At 44.0% G+C, this 11,788-nt stretch overlaps 1 protein-coding gene across 1 annotated transcript; it reads left to right on the top strand.

The window, feature by feature from the left end:
* Positions 1-557: 557 nt before the first annotated feature.
* LOC116679539 (sodium channel protein type 4 subunit alpha) lies at positions 558-10,906 on the top strand (the record flags this gene model as incomplete). The annotated part of the gene is made up of 3 exons (XM_032509198.1): positions 558-649; positions 2,461-2,643; positions 10,664-10,906. Coding segments are annotated over 3 exons (518 nt in total), but the record flags the coding sequence as incomplete, so codon positions are not given.
* Between the last annotated feature and the right edge of the window lie 882 nt (positions 10,907-11,788).

Raw genomic sequence — 11,788 nt, 5'->3', positions numbered from 1 at the left:
TCCCTGAACATAGATGTTATCTCAGCTGCTGGAAATGGAGATAAAGACAATGTTTGTTGATAGATTATGAAGTAAAATTTTATTTCAGAATTGTTTTTAAAACCCCAATAAGTCCCGGGTCAGTTTGACCCGAGGGACACGAGAGGGTCCGAGTATTTTGCCGTTTTTTTTGGCACTTTTCCAACGTTTTTTTGTCACTTGTTTCAAAATTCTTTCCACTTTTTTCCATTTTTTGGCATTTTTTCCTATATTTTTTCCCCAATGTGTTAGCCACTTTTCTCTGCCTTTTTGGGACTTTTTTGGGGGCTTCATGTCGACCAAAGTGTAAGAGCAGATAGATGCAATAACAGGCTCAAAGGTATTTGAATTTATTTCTGGATGAAATGACAGCATTTCAACAATGATCAATGTCCGGCCCTTGATGTGATTGTTATTTTCCAGTGTGGCCCTTTTAATAAAGTGACTTTACTTTTTGGGAATCACCTCCGTATTTTCAGACCTTGTTATGTCTTTCTTCCTCTGTTGTATGTTGACAACGGCCACACTGCCCCCTACAGGCTGTTAACAGAGTTTATCAAAGTAGGGAACCTGCAGGCGCTGCGAACCTTTAGGGTGCTGAGAGCCCTGAAAACTATCTCAGTCATCCCAGGTAAGGCCTCACCTCCACCAGGGGGCGTCCCGGGACAGACCCCCCCCCCCACCTCCCCCCCCCCCCCCCATCCCAAACACTCGTCATTGTCCACGTCGTCGTGCATCCTCTTTTGTTCGTCCCGTGTCTGCCGTGTCCCGCCCACTTCCCATTCTCCGCCCAATCAGGAGTCACCTGTGCAATCACCTGATCTGAACTGACGACACAGTGGAGAAGGAAAAAAAAAGTCCCGAAAAAGCTGAACACACGAGCCACAAACTGGAGATGGGGAACAGTAGAGAGGAAAGTGTGTCTCACACTGTAAATAATGGCTGAAATCTCCAGTTGTTACTGTAGATATCACAGTAACATAACTGGATATGGTTTACAGTAGAACGCTGGAAAAAAAAGAAATTACAATATAGCCACTATAGTACTGTAACTAGGAAAGGAAACTACTGTATTTTTACAGAAAGACAGACAGAAAGAAAGAGAAAGAGAGGATTGAAGGAAAGAAGGACAAACAGACAGACAGAAAGACGGACAGAAAGACAGAAAGAAAGACAGAGACAGATGGAAAGATAGAAGGAAAGACAGAAAGACAGAGTCAGATAGAAAGAGAGACAGAAACAGAAAGAGACAGAAAGACAGAGACGGATAAAAAGATAGAAGTGAAGACCAGACAGAAAGGCAGACAGAAAGACGGACAGAAAGACAGAAAGAAAGACAGAGACAGATAGAAAGATAGAAAGAAAGACAGAGTCAGATAGAAAGAGAGACAGAAACAGAAAGAGACAGAAAGACGACAGAAAGACAGAGACGGATAAAAAGATAGAAGTGAAGACCAGACAGAAAGGCAGACAGAAAAAGACAGAGAGAGATAGAAAGACGGATAGAAAGACAGAGACAGATAGAGGGAAAGAAAGACAGACAAAAAGAGACGAAAGACAGACGGAAAGACAAAGACAGATAGAAAGACAGACGAAAGACAGAGACAGAAAGATAGAAGAAAAGACAGATAGAAAGAGACAGAAAGACGACAGAAAGACAGAGACGGATAAAAAGATAGAAGTGAAGACCAGACAGAAAGGCAGACTGAAAAAGACAGAGACAGATAGAGGGAAAGAAAGACAGATAGAAAGAGACAGAAAGACAGACGAAAGACAGAGACAGAAAGATAGAAGAAAAGACAGAGACAGAAAGATGGACAGAAAGACAGAAAGACAGAGACAGATAGAAAGACAGACGGAAAGACAGAGACAGATAGAGGGAAAGAAAGACAGGTAGAAAGAGACAGAAAGACAGACGAAAGACAGAGACAGATAGAAAGATAGAAAGAAAGACAGAGTCAGACAGAAAGACAGACGGAAAGACAGAGACAGATAGAAAGACAGACGGAAAGACAGAGACAGAAAGATGGACAGAAAGACGGAAAGACAGAGACAGATAGAAAGGCAGACGAAAGACAGAGACAGAAAGATAGAAGAAAAGACAGAAAGAAAGAATCACAGTGGTCAAACCATTACTGTAATAAATCACAATACATCCAATATGGTACTGTAAATAGTACAGTAAACTACTTATGTTGTGTGTAATTGTTTTGTATTTTACACGAAAACATGAAGTACTATAAATGGACGTACGGTACCTTTACTGTGACAAACAACTCACAGGAACTTACTGTAAATCTTGCGCTAAATTTCCTACAGTGTGCTCTTTTCTCCAGTTTTTATCCGTGTGAGCAACTTTTGCCCGACTGCCTTTCCCGTCTTAGACGTCGATGTCTCTCTCTCTCTCTCTCTCTCTCTCTCTCTGTCTGTCCTCTGTCCCTCTGTCCCTCTGTGTTGGCTCGTTGTTGCTCAGTGTGTCACCACCCCTCTGTGTGTGTCTGTTCTTGTGCTTGTGTCTCCCGCCTCGTTGCAGATATGTGACTGAGTTTGTGGACCTGGGTAATGTGTCAGCCTTAAGGACGTTCAGGGTGCTGCGAGCGCTCAAAACCATCTCCGTCATCCCAGGTGAGGAAGCCAGACGCAGGGGCGCGAATAGCAAACGCACCCCGAGCCTGCAGGGAAAATCTGAAATCAGTGTTTGGAATCTCATCCTGCACACTACCTGTCGGTACACGATCCGTCCTGCACATGTGCAGATGATATTCACGATGTACGAGGATTTACGGCGCTGCACGATCTGTTCCACAGTAGCGGTCTGCTGTTAGCCTCCAAGCAGGAAGCTAACGACGCTAGTTTAACAGCTAACACGGCTAACCGCTAGCTGACCGCTTGATTCAGCCTAAAATAACGTTACTCAAACTAAACAGCGGGAAAAGCAGCTCCAGCAAAATTAAGACTTTACAGTAGTAATAAAGACAAAGTGTTGAGTGATTGGATTTTAAGTGAGCACCAGTAACAGCTGTTATATATTTAAACGGTTATTTTAAGTTTTGAGGGTCTGTTACACGCTGTCTCAGCTAGCGGTTAGCCGAATTAGCTGTTAGCTAAACAAATGTCGTTAGCTTTCCGGTGGAGGAGAACAGACTTTCTTTAACTGTCTATGGGAACAGATCGTGCAGAGTCGTAAATCCTCGTTCCTCACGACACCATCATGACATCATCTGCACATGTGCAGAACGGATCGTGTACCGACACAACCTACGGAAAAGAATCCGCTCTTTCCCGTACCCTTTTACTGCACGTGCATGCACACATTCATATGAGTGCACATGGGTAGTATGCAGAAAGAGGAACCTTCCTTTATGATTGGTTGTGTGCAGACGTCAGAGGCTTAGCAGACCGCGACCGTGAGCCATGATTGGCTTCTAATGTCTAATGAAGGGCTTCCTTTTTAATTTAAATGAAAAAGACAAATCTTCATGTTTTTCAAAAACAACCAAAAATCTTTTTGGACTCATTATTATTACATCTGGGTTTAAAATGTTGGAAAAAGCTAGAGCAGATGATACAAAAATGACAAACTTTAACGACAAAGGCGTCTTTTTTGACAAGAAAATGTTGACTAGGGTGCTTTTGTTTTAAAAATAAGTAAATAAAAAATAAATTTGCAGCATTTTAGTTTCAAAAAGCAGCCAAGAGCATCTTTTGTTGCTATAACAACAGCTACGGTATCCTGGAGCGCTATGTGGAGCGGTGCTAACGTTAGATAAAACTAAGTGGTGTTCATTTAGCCATCTAGCGCCATAAACTCCCATTCATTTAGCCATCTAGCGCCATAAACTCCCATTCATTTAGCCATCTAGCGCCATAAACTCCCATTCATTTAGCCGTTTAGCTCCATAGACTCCCATTCTTTTAGTCTAGCTCCATAGACTCCCATTCATTTAGCCATCTAGCTCCATAGACTCCCATTCATTTAGCCATCTAGCTCCATAGACTCCCATTCTTTTAGTCTAGCTCCATAGACTCCCATTCATTTAGCCATCTAGCTCCATAGACTCCCATTCATTTAGCCATCTAGCTCCATAGACTCCCATTTTTTTAGTCTAGCTCCATAGACTCCCATTCATTTAGCACTCTAGCTCCATTGACTCCCATTCATTTAGCCATCTAGCTCCATTGACTCCCATTCATTTAGCCATCTAGTTCCATAGACTCCCCTTCATTTAGCCCTCTAGCTCCATTGACTCCCATTCATTTAGCCATCTAGCTCCATAGACTCCCATTCATTTAGCCATCTAGCTCCATAGACTCCCATTCATTTAGCCCTCTAGTTCCATTGACTCCCATTCATTTAGCCATCTAGCTCCATAGACTCCCATTCATTTAGCCATCTAGCTCCATTGACTCCCATTCATTTAAAAATCCTTTTTATCAGTACTTTTACTTCAGTAAAGGATCTAAATACCTCCTCAATCTGCCGGAGAAAGTCCTGACTAAAAGTAGCAACCCTGCTAAAGCTAATGCTAATGCTAATGTCTCTTGTTTTTAAATAGCAAGAAATAACCAAAAGTGTACGTAAAAGATAAAGCATATGTAAATGTATTTGTTAATTGCCCATAGTAACCCTTGTGTTGTCCCAAAAATCAACCCCTTTTATTGTTTTTTAACTTTTTTCATTGTTAGTCACATTTTTTTACATTTTCAAAACTACGTAACACTAATTTATTAACTTTAGTTTTTCCAGTTATTTTTGGAATTTATGATCCATAAACCTCCTTAGGAACTATTGAGACTGAAATTAAAGGAATGGATGTTGATAATAATCACAGACTGGAATATGTCAACTTTTACTCAACACTATTTCAACAACACTTCACTTTGTTTTACAATGCTATAAAATAGAATAAGACCCAAAATTAATGAAAGTAGAGATTTGTACTTGGCAAAGAGCGTTGGAATCAATCATGTTATTTTGGGGAATTAAAAACAACATTGATATAGGACAACATGGGGACAACATGGGGACAACATGGGGACAACATGAGGACAACATGGGGACAACATGAGGACGACATGGGGACAACATGAGGGCAACATGAGGACAACATGAGGGCAACATGAGGGCAACATGAGGACAACATGGGGACAACATGAGGGCAACATGAGGGCAACATGGGACAACATGAGGGCAACATGAGGACAACATGAGGGCAACATGGGGGCAACATGAGGACAACATGAGGACAACATGGGGACAACATGAGGGCAACATGGGGACAACATGGGGACAACATGGGGACAACATGAGGACAACATGAGGACAACATGGGGACAACATGAGAACAACATGAGGACAACATGAGGGCAACATGGGGACAACATGGGGACAACATGTGGGCAACATGTGGGCAACATGGGGACAACATGTTGGCAACATGGGGACAACATGGGGACAACATGAGGACAACATGAGGACAACATGGGGATAACATGAGAACAACATGAGGACAACATGAGGGCAACATGGGGACAACATGAGGACAACATGAGGACAACATGGGGACAACATGGGGACAACATGAGGGTTAAACACCCATTAATACCCACAGATTCTAACTTATAAGACCAATATTAATTGGAGATGTCGCTAGCTAGCCTCTGTATGTCTCCACCCTGCATGTTAGCATGCAGCGCTAACGGCGTTAGCTTTATTCCACTGGCGTCTGATACACAGCGTTAGCACACGTGTCAGGAACTGCACCCTCGAAAAAGTGCTCTCAAGTTATAAAAGAGGGTGAAAAGAAAAGGTAGTTTCTGATTTGGGTCGATTGTCTGCACCTCTGTGTTCTCACTGTGTTTTGTTCCTGTTGTTTTTACCGCCTGGTCATGTTTTTCTGTGTGTTTTTATCTGAATGTTAACGTTTGTTTCACGTCATTCTTTTTGGGGACGACCCCACAACATTTTAGAAAAAACTTAAAGTGCTCATATTACGCTTTTTGGGCTTTAGTTATAGGTTTATGAAGTGAAAAAATCCAACGTCCCCCCCCACAACGGGACGTACCATCTCCAACAGAAAACACTGTTCACTTTGTTGTAATGCCCTCATACTCTGCTCCTGACTGGCTAGTAGTCCTTACCTAGGTACTGTCAGGGCCCTCATACTCTGCTTCTGACTGGCGTAGTCCTTACCTAGTACTGTCAGGCCCTCATACTCTGCTTCTGACTGGCTAGTAGTCCTTACCTAGGTACTGTCAGGACCCTCATACTCTGCTCCTGACTGGCTAGTAGTCCTTACTAGGTACTGTCAGGGCCCTCATACTCTGCTTCTGACTGCTAGTAGTCCTTACCTACTACTGTCAGGACCCTCATACTCTGCTCCTGACTGGCTAGTAGTCCTTACCTAGGTACTGTCAGGACCCTCATACTCTGCTCCTGACTGGCTAGTAGTCCTTACCTAGGTACTGTCAGGACCCTCATACTCTGCTCCTGACTGGCTAGTAGTCCTTACCTAGGTACTGTCAGGGCCCTCATACTCTGCTCCTGACTGGCTAGTAGTCCTTACCTAGGTACTGTCAGGCCCTCATACTCTGCTCCTGACTGGCTAGTAGTCCTTACCTAGGTACTGTCAGGGCCCTCATACTCTGCTCCTGACTGGCTAGTAGTCCTTACCTAGGTACTGTCAGGACCCTCATACTCTGCTTCTGACTGGCTAGTAGTCCTTACCTAGGTACTGTCAGGGCCTCATACTCTGCTTCTGACTGGCTAGTAGTCCTTACCTAGGTACTGTCAGGACCCTCATACTCTGCTTCTGACTGGCTAGTAGTCCTTACCTAGGTACTGTCAGGGCCTCATACTCTGCTCCTGACTGGCTAGTAGTCCTAGTAGGTACTGAGTATGTTCGACTCCCAACAAAGATGAAATAGAAGTGTGATGTCTCACTCTGTAGCTAAAACAGAAAAGCTCAACACACAGGGTGAAAAGAGGAGCTGCAGCAAATTTCTTTTTGGTCTATCTTTGAAAATGAGCGTAACATGAGCACTTTAAAGCTGCGGTGAGATGAAAACAAAGTAACAGGATACAACTCTTACAGAGATCTTCACCTCACAGCAGAGTTACATTTCTGTTTAAATTGTCTGTGCGATGACTTTTCATTCATATAATTTACTATCTTGTGATTTATTTCAGGTGCAGGTGCACAAAGATGGCCGCCCTTTAGTTTGACTCCATAACCCGTCTCACATTTTTGCTTTTTTGCATAAAACTTAAGGGTAAAAAAAAAAAGTGTAGTTTTTTTAATTTTTTTTTATTAACACTTTAAAACACGAGTGACTTAGCTGCTTTGTTGCTTTGACTCTAGATGGGTTTTGGGGCTGAAATATTTAGGAATATGCATATTGGAAAGAAGTAAGAAGATTGGAGTATCATTGAAGTTGATGCGGCGGCCATCTTTACGGTCCCCGATCCCTTGATTAAAGGAATAGTTCGCCCAAAAGCAAGAAAGATTTGCATGTAATATGTACACATAGCTCTCACTTCTCCAGCCTCTCCGTTGGCCCAGGGAAAGGTTTCTATTGGACGGTTAGATTTGATTTATTTTTACAACTTAAAACATTAAAATAGTGTCATATGTTTCACAAAAAGATGTCATGGACAATTGCCGAAAAACCCTCAAGGAGCTTAATGAGTGGCAATCTCCATAGAAACAATTTAAAAACATTTATATATTATTATGTAAACTGGCAGGCAGCTAGCAGATGGTGAGATGTTTTTTACAGTGTGTTCAGGGGACAGGCAGCTAGCAGATAGTTAGGAGAGGTTTTACAGTGTGTCAGGGGACAGGCAGCTAGCAGATAGTGAGGAGATGTTTTTTACAGTGTGTTCAGGGGACAGGCAGCTAGCAGATAGTGAGGATGTTTTTACAGTGTGTTCAGGGGACAGGCAGCTAGCAGATGTGAGATGTTTTTTACAGTGTGTTCAGGGGACAGGCAGCTAGCAGATAGTGAGGAGATGTTTTACAGTGTGTTCATAGGACAGGCAGCTAGCAGATAGTGAGATTGTTTTTACAGTGTGTTCTGGGGACAGGCAGCTAGCAGATAGTGAGATGTTTTTTACAGTGTGTTCTGGGGACAGGCAGCTAGCAGATAGTGAGGAGATGTTTTTACAGTGTGTTCAGGGGACAGGCAGCTAGCAGATAGTGAGATGTTTTTTACAGTGTTTAGGGACAGGCAGCTAGCAGATAGTGAGATGTTTTTTTACAGTATGTTCAGGGGACAGGCAGCTAGCAGATAGTGAGGAGATGGTTTTTACAGTGTGTTCAGGGGACAGGCAGCTAGCAGATAGTGAGATGTTTTTACAGTGTGTTCAGGGGACAGGCAGCTAGCAGATAGTGATATTTTTTACAGTGTGTTCAGGGGACAGGCAGCTAGCAGATAGTGATGTTTTTTACAGTGTGTTCAGGGGACAGGCAGCTAGCAGATAGTAAGGAGATGTTTTTACAGTGTGTTCAGGGGACAGGCAGCCAGCAGATAGTGAGATGTTTTTTACAGTGTGTTCAGGGGACAGGCAGCCAGCAGATAGTGAGATGTTTTTTACAGTGTGTTCAGGGGACAGGCAGCTAGCAGATGGTAAGGAGATGTTTTTACAGTGTGTTCAGGGGACAGGCAGCTAGCAGATAGTGAGATGTTTTTTACAGTGTGTTCAGGGGACAGGCAGCTAGCAGATAGTGAGGAGATGTTTTTTACAGTGTGTTCAGGGGACAGGCAGCTAGCAGATAGTGAGATGTTTTTTACAGTGTGTTCTGGGGACAGGCAGCTAGCAGATAGTGAGATGTTTTTTACAGTGTGTTCAGGGGACAGGCAGCTAGCAGATAGTGAGATGTTTTTTACAGTGTGTTCAGGGGACAGGCAGCTAGCAGATAGTAAGGAGATGTTTTTACAGTGTGTTCAGGGGACAGGCAGCTAGCAGATAGTAAGGAGATGTTTTTTTTACAGCGTGTTCAGGGGACAGGCAGCTAGCAGATAGTGAGATGTTTTTTACACTGTGTTCAGGGGACAGGCAGCTAGCAGATAGTGAGGAGATGTTTTTACAGTGTGTTCAGGGGACAGGCAGCTAGCAGATAGTAAGGAGATGTTTTTTTACAGTGTGTTCAGGGGACAGGCAGCTAGCAGATAGTGAGATGTTTTTTACAGTGTGTTCTGGGGACAGGCAGCTAGCAGATAGTGAGATGTTTTTACAGTGTGTTCTGGGGACAGGCAGCTAGCAGATAGTTAGGAGATGTTTTTACAGTGTGTTCAGGGAACAAGCAGCTAGCAGATAGTGAGGAGATGTTTTTACAGTGTGTTCAGAGGACAGGCAGCTAGCAGATAGTGAGGAGATGTTTTTACAGTGTGTTCTGGGGACGGCAGCTAGCAGATAGTGAGATGTTTTTTTACAGTGTGTTCTGGGACAGGCAGCTAGCAGATAGTGAGATGTTTTTTACAGTGTTTCTGGGGACAGGCAGCTAGCAGATAGTGAGATGTTTTTTCAGTGTGTTCAGAGGACAGGCAGCTAGCAGATAGTGAGGAGATGTTTTTTACAGTGTGTTCAGGGGACAGGCAGCCAGCAGATAGTGAGATGTTTTTTACAGTGTGTTCAGGGGACAGGCAGCTAGCAGATAGTAAGGAGATGTTTTTTACAGTGTGTTCAGGGGACAGGCAGCTAGCAGATAGTAAGGAGATGTTTTTTACAGTGTGTTCAGGGGACAGGCAGCTAGCAGATAGTGAGATGTTTTTTACAGTGTGTTCAGGGGACAGGCAGCTAGCAGATAGTGAGATGTTTTTACAGTGTGTTCAGGGGACAGGCAGCTAGCAGATAGTGAGGAGATGTTTTTTTACAGTGTGTTCAGGGACAGGCAGCTAGCAGATAGTGAGATGTTTTTACAGTGTGTTCAGGGGACAGGCAGCTAGCAGATAGTGAGATGTTTTTTACAGTGTGTTCAGGGACAGGCAGCTAGCAGATAGTAAGGAGATGTTTTTTTACAGTGTGTTCAGGGGACAGGCAGCTAGCAGATAGTGAGGAGATGTTTTTTACAGTGTTCAGGGGACAGGCAGCTAGCAGATAGTGAGGAGATGTTTTTACAGTGTGTTCAGGGGACAGGCAGATAGTGAGATGTTGTAGATTTAAAAAAGTGTGACATCGCTTAGAGCACCTTTTAAACATGAGTGCACAACAAAAATTTGACAGAAACCTTTTTTTCTGGCACCGTAGAGAGCCTCAGGAACTACAGCATAAACAAATGACATTGTTTTCTAATAATAATAATAATATATTTAATTTGTAATGCACTTTACATTCAACACAAACCTCAAAGTGCTACAGGTAAGATCATAAAAGCTAAATAAAAACTTTTTTTTTTTGGGGGGGAACTGTTCCTTTAAAGTGTTCATTCTAACATCTGACTCTTTATTAAAAACAAGTAGCCGCTAGTATTGATTTCCATTGATTTACATGTTTTAATACAACAAATTGTATGTTTTGGAATTATTTATGGAGCCAAACATATGACAGATTTCCTAAAACGGGGATTCGTGTCCCCATTAACATGTCTGTGACTGTTACCCCCCCCCCCCCCCGTGGGTGCAGTGGCCGCCGGTACCCCCCCAGGCCTGAAGACCATCGTCGGCGCCCTGATTCAGTCGGTGAAGAAGCTCGCCGACGTGATGATCCTCACCGTCTTCTGCCTGAGCGTCTTCGCCCTCATCGGCCTGCAGCTCTTCATGGGGAACCTGCGGCAGAAGTGCGTCCGCAGCACGGAGCACTGCGTCAACGGCAGCCTGGCGGCCAACACCTCCTTCTACTGCAACAACAAGACCTGGGCCTCCGTCAGGGACTTCATCAACGACGAGGGTGAGAACCGGACTCTGTTAGATCTGTTAGGGATGCACTGAATCCACTGTATCCACCTAGGTACTGTTAGGGCCTCATACTCTGCTCCTGACTGGCTAGTAGTCCTTACCTAGGTACTGTCAGGGCCCTCATACTCTGCTCCTGACTGGCTAGTAGTCCTTACCTAGGTACTGTCAGGGCCTCATACTCTGCTCCTGACTGGCTAGTAGTCCTTACCTAGGTACTGTCAGGGCCTCATACTCTGCTCCTGACTGGCTAGTAGTCTTTACCTAGGTACTGTCAGGACCTCATACTCTGCTTCTGACTGGCTAGTAGTCCCTACTAGGCACTGTCAGGGCCTCATACTCTGCTTCTGACTGGCTCGTAGTCCTACCTAGGTACTGTCAGGACCCTCATACTCGCTTCTGACTGGCTAGTAGTCCTTACCTAGGTACTGTCAGGACCCTCATACCTGCTTCTGACTGGCTAGTAGTCCTTACCTAGGTACTGTCAGGGCCCTCATACTCTGCTTCTGACTGGCTAGTAGTCCTTACCTAGGTACTGTCAGGGCCTCATACTCTGCTTCTGATGGTAGTAGTCCTTACCTAGGTACTGTCAGGACCCTCATACTCTGCTTCTGACTGGCTAGTAGTCCTTACCTAGGTACTGTCAGGGCCCTCATACTCTGCTCCGACTGGCTAGTAGTCCTTACCTAGGTACTGTCAGGGCTCATCAACGACAAGGGTGAGAACCGGACTCTGTTATATCTTTAGGGATGCACCAAATCCACATTTTTGGGGTTCGGCTGAATACCAAATCCACTGGTCGACCCTCCTGTTGTCCTCGGGTCAAATCTGACCCTTTAAAAAATGTCTTTATCTGAAATATGGGTTACACACACAC

Source organism: Etheostoma spectabile, unplaced genomic scaffold (assembly GCF_008692095.1).
Source record: "Etheostoma spectabile isolate EspeVRDwgs_2016 unplaced genomic scaffold, UIUC_Espe_1.0 scaffold00017396, whole genome shotgun sequence".
Lineage (NCBI taxonomy): Eukaryota > Metazoa > Chordata > Actinopteri > Perciformes > Percidae > Etheostoma > Etheostoma spectabile.
This window is presented reverse-complemented; position numbering and strand designations above follow the sequence as displayed.